Below are 5000 nucleotides of genomic sequence, written 5' to 3'. Positions count from 1 at the left end.
TAACCCTAGAAATGTAGCATTCTGATAGGTTAACCCTAGCATTTAACACTCTGATAGGTTAACCCTAGGCATTTAGCACTTCGATAGGTTAACCTTAGGCATTTAGCACTTCGATAGGTTAACCCTAGACATTTAGCACTTCGATAGGTTAACCTCAGGCATTTAGCACACTGATAGGTTAGATGGAATTTTAGCCTCATTTCTTATACATGATCTAGGGTAAGGATGAAGGGAGGGGGGTAATTTATTCTGGACAAGGATGAAGGGAGGGGGTAATTGATTCTGGACAAGGACAAGGATGAAGGGAGGGGGTAATTGATTCTGGACAAGGATGAAGGGAGGGGGTAATTGATTCTGGACAAGGATGAAGGGAGGGGTAATTGATTCTGGACAAGGACAAGGATGAAGGGAGGGGGTAATTGATTCTGGACAAGGATGGAGGGAGGGGGTAATTGATTCTGGACAAGGATGAAGGTAGGGGGAAATTGATTCTGGACAAAGATGAAGGGAGGGGTAACTGATTCTGGACAAGGATGAAGGGGGGTAATTGATTCTGGACAAGGATGAAGGGAGGGGGTAATTGATTCTGGACAAGGATGAAGGGGGGGGTAATTGATTCTGGACAAGGATGAAGGGAGGGGGTAATTGATTCTGGACAAGGATGAAGGGGGGTAATTGATTCTGGACAAGGATGAAGGGGGGGGGGTAATTGATTCTGGACAGGGACAAGGATGAAGGGAGGGGGTAATTGATTCTGGACAAGAATGAAGGGAGGGGGTAATTGATTCTGGACAAGGATGAAGAAGGGGGTAGTTGATTCTGGACAAGGATGAAGGGAGGGGGTAATTGATTCTGGACAGGGACAAGGATGAAGGGAGGGGGTAATTGATTCTGGACAAGAATGAAGGGAGGGGGTAATTGATTCTGGACAAGGATGAAGAAGGGGGTAGTTGATTCTGGACAAGAATGAAGGGAGGGGGTAATTGATTCTGGACAAGGATGAAGGGAGGGGTAATTGATTCTGGACAAGGATGAAGGGAGGGGTAATTGATTCTGGACAAGGATGAAGGGAGGGGGTAATTGATGCTGGACAAGGATGAAGGGAAGGGGTAGTTCATTCTGGACAAGGACAAGGATGAAGGGGTAATTGATTCTGGACAAGGATGAAGGGAGGGGTAATTGATTCTGGACAAGGATGAAGGGAGGGGTAATTGATTCTGGACAAGGATGAAGGGAGGGGGTAATTGATTCTGGACAAGAATGAAGGGAGGGGGTAATTGATTCTGGACAAGGATGAAGGGAGGGGGTAATTGATTCTGGACAAGGATGAAGGGAGGGGTAGTTGATTCTGGACAAGGATGAAGGGAGGGGGTAATTGATTCTGGACAAGGATGAAGGGAGGGGGTAATTGATTCTGGACAAGGATGAAGGGAGGGGGTAATTGATTCTGGACAAGGACAAGGATGAAAGGAAGGGGTAGTTGATTCTGGACAAGGACAAGGATGAAGGGAAGGGTAATTGATTCTGGACAAGGATGAAGGGGGGGGTAATTGATTCTGGACAAGGATGAAGGGAGGGGGTAATTGATTCTGGACAAGGATGAAGGGAAGGGGTAGTTGATTCTGGACAAGGACAAGGATGAAGGGAAGGGGTAATTGATTCTGGACAAGGATGAAGGGAGGGGTAATTGATTCTGGACAAGGATGAAGGGAGGGGGTAATTGATTCTGGACAAGGATGAAGGGAGGGGGTAATTGATTCTGGACAAGAATGAAGGGAGGGGGGTAATTGATTCTGGACAAGGACAAGGATGAAGGGAAGGGTAATTGATTCTGGACAAGGATGAAGGGAGGGGGGTAATTGATTCTGGACAAGGATGAAGGGAGGGGGTAATTGATTCTGGACAAGAATGAAGGGAGGGGGGTAATTGATTCTGGACAAGGACAAGGATGAAGGGAAGGGTAATTGATTCTGGACAAGGATGAAGGGAGGGGGGTAATTGATTCTGGACAAGGATGAAGGGAGGCGGTAGTTGATTCTGGACAAGGATGAAGGGAGGGGGTAATTGATTCTGGACAGGGACAGTAGAATCATTCACCAGAGCTCTCCATTAGAGAAGACAGAAGCATGGATGATCATGTACCTTTTTAGAGGTGTACTTTTGTCTGCTGCTGCTGCTGCTGCGGGGGCTGTGCACCAGGGGATCCCTGTTCTCCTCCTTCTTGACCTTGTAGATCCGGACCAGCCAGTGTTCTGAGGTGAACGCCTCCTCCAGGTGTTTCAGCTTGATGTCCTTGTTACCGATCTCAGTGTTACGCGTCCGGTCGAAACCCGGCGGCGTCCGGAAGTCCAACTGGAGGAGAGACGGACAGGTGGTGTGAGTGTTTGACAGTAAACTAGAGAGACGGACAGGTGGTGTGAGTGTTTGACAGTAAACTAGAGACAGACAGGTGGTGTGAGTGTTTGACAGTAAACTAGAGAGACAGACAGGTGGTGTGAGTGTTTGACAGTAAACTAGAGGGGCTGTGTCAGGGCTTGACATCTCTGTTACAGTAAACTAGAGGGGCTGTATCAGGGCTTGACATCTCTGTTACAGTAAACTAGAGGGGCTGTGTCAGGGCTTGACATCTCTGTTACAGTAAACTAGAGGGGCTGTATCAGGGCTTGACATCTCTGTTACAGTAAACTAGAGGGGCTGTATCAGGGCTTGACATCTCTGTTACAGTAAACTAGAGGGGCTGTGTCAGGGCTTGACATCTCTGTAACAGTAAACTAGAGGGGCTGTGTCAGGGCTTGACATCCCTGTGAAGTGACAGTAAACTAGAGGGGCTGTGTCAGGGCTTGACATCTCTGTAACAGTAAACTAGAGGGGCTGTGTCAGGGCTTGACATCCCTGTGTAGTGACAGTAAACTAGAGGGGCTGTGTCAGGGCTTGACATCTCTGTGACAGTAAACTAGAGGGGCTGTGTCAGGGCTTGACATCCCTGTGAAGTGACAGTAAACTAGAGGGGCTGTGTCAGGGCTTGACATCTCTGTGTAGTGACAGTAAACTAGAGGGGCTGTGTCAGGGCTTGACATCTCTGTAACAGTAAACTAGAGGGGCTGTGTCAGGGCTTGACATCTCTGTAACAGTAAACTAGAGGGGCTGTGTCAGGGCTTGACATCTCTGTGACAGTAAACTAGAGGGGCTGTGTCAGGGCTTGACATCTCTGTTACAGTAAACTAGAGGGACTGTGTCAGGGCTTGACATCTCTGTGACAGTAAACTAGAGGGGCTGTGTCAGGGCTTGACATCTCTGTAACAGTAAACTAGAGGGACTGTGTCAGGGCTTGACATCTCTGTGACAGTAAACTAGAGGGGCTGTGTCAGGGCTTGACATCTCTGTTACAGTAAACTAGAGGGACTGTATCAGGGCTTGACATCTCTGTGAAGTGACAGTAAACTAGAGGGGCTGTGTCAGGGCTTGACATCTCTGTGACAGTAAACTAGAGGGGCTGTGTCAGGGCTTGACATCCCTGTGACAGTAAACTAGAGGGGCTGTGTCAGGGCTTGACATCCCTGTGAAGTGACAGTAAACTAGAGGGGCTGTGTCAGGGCTTGACATCTCTGTAACAGTAAACTAGAGGGGCTGTGTCAGGGCTTGACATCTCTGTAACAGTAAACTAGAGGGGCTGTGTCAGGGCTTGACATCTCTGTAACAGTAAACTAGAGGGGCTGTGTCAGGGCTTGACATCTCTGTAACAGTAAACTAGAGGGGCTGTGTCAGGGCTTGACATCTCTGTAACAGTAAACTAGAGGGGCTGTGTCAGGGCTTGACATCTCTGTGACAGTAAACTAGAGGGGCTGTGTCAGGGCTTGACATCTCTGTAACAGTAAACTAGAGGGGCTGTATCAGGGCTTGACATCTCTGTGACAGTAAACTAGAGGGACTGTGTCAGGGCTTGACATCTCTGTAACAGTAAACTAGAGGGGCTGTGTCAGGGCTTGACATCCCTGTGAAGTGACAGTAAACTAGAGGGGCTGTGTCAGGGCTTGACATCTCTGTGTAGTGACAGTCGACATCTGTGTAGTGACAGTAAACTAGAGGGGCTGTGTCAGGGCTTGACATCTCTGTGACAGTAAACTAGAGGGGCTGTGTCAGGGCTTGACATCTCTGTAACAGTAAACTAGAGGGGCTGTGTCAGGGCTTGACATCCCTGTGAAGTGACAGTAAACTAGAGGGGCTGTGTCAGGGCTTGACATCTCTGTAACAGTAAACTAGAGGGGCTGTGTCAGGGCTTGACATCTCTGTAACAGTAAACTAGAGGGGCTGTGTCAGGGCTTGACATCCCTGTGAAGTGACAGTAAACTAGAGGGACTGTGTCAGGGCTTGACATCTCTGTAACAGTAAACTAGAGGGGCTGTGTCAGGGCTTGACATCTCTGTGAAGTGACAGTAAACTAGAGGGGCTGTATCAGGGCTTGACATCTCTGTGACAGTAAACTAGAGGGGCTGTGTCAGGGCTTGACATCTCTGTAACAGTAAACTAGAGGGACTGTGTCAGGGCTTGACATCCCTGTGAAGTGACAGTAAACTAGAGGGGCTGTGTCAGGGCTTGACATCTCTGTAACAGTAAACTAGAGGGGCTGTGTCAGGGCTTGACATCCCTGTGAAGTGACAGTAAACTAGAGGGACTGTGTCAGGGCTTGACATCTCTGTAACAGTAAACTAGAGGGGCTGTGTCAGGGCTTGACATCCCTGTGACAGTAAACTAGAGGGGCTGTATCAGGGCTTGACATCTCTGTAACAGTAAACTAGAGGGGCTGTGTCAGGGCTTGACATCTCTGTAAGGGCTTGACATCTCTGTGACAGTAAACTAGGAGGGGCTGTATCAGGGCTTGACATCTCTGTGACAGCAAACTAGAGGGGCTGTGTCAGGGCTTGACATCCCTGTGAAGTGACAGTAAACCAGAGGGGCTGTGCCAGGGCTTGACATCCCTGTGAAGTGACAGTAAACTAGAG

General features: G+C 48.7%; 1 protein-coding gene across 1 annotated transcript in view; it reads right to left on the bottom strand.

Moving 5' to 3' along the window:
* Window positions 1-2395, bottom strand: part of LOC124028095 (dolichyl-diphosphooligosaccharide--protein glycosyltransferase subunit STT3B-like) — a gene marked incomplete at its 5' end in the record, with an annotated part of 3901 nt that extends 1506 nt beyond the window's left edge. The window contains one exon of the mRNA XM_046340244.1: window positions 2143-2395. Within this exon, the coding sequence (XP_046196200.1) occupies window positions 2143-2395 (253 nt within the window). The remainder of the gene's footprint in view (window positions 1-2142) is intronic.
* Between the last annotated feature and the right edge of the window lie 2605 nt (window positions 2396-5000).

This window comes from Oncorhynchus gorbuscha, unplaced genomic scaffold (genome assembly GCF_021184085.1).
Source record: "Oncorhynchus gorbuscha isolate QuinsamMale2020 ecotype Even-year unplaced genomic scaffold, OgorEven_v1.0 Un_scaffold_3745, whole genome shotgun sequence".
Classification (NCBI taxonomy): Eukaryota; Metazoa; Chordata; class Actinopteri; order Salmoniformes; family Salmonidae; genus Oncorhynchus; species Oncorhynchus gorbuscha.
This window is presented reverse-complemented; position numbering and strand designations above follow the sequence as displayed.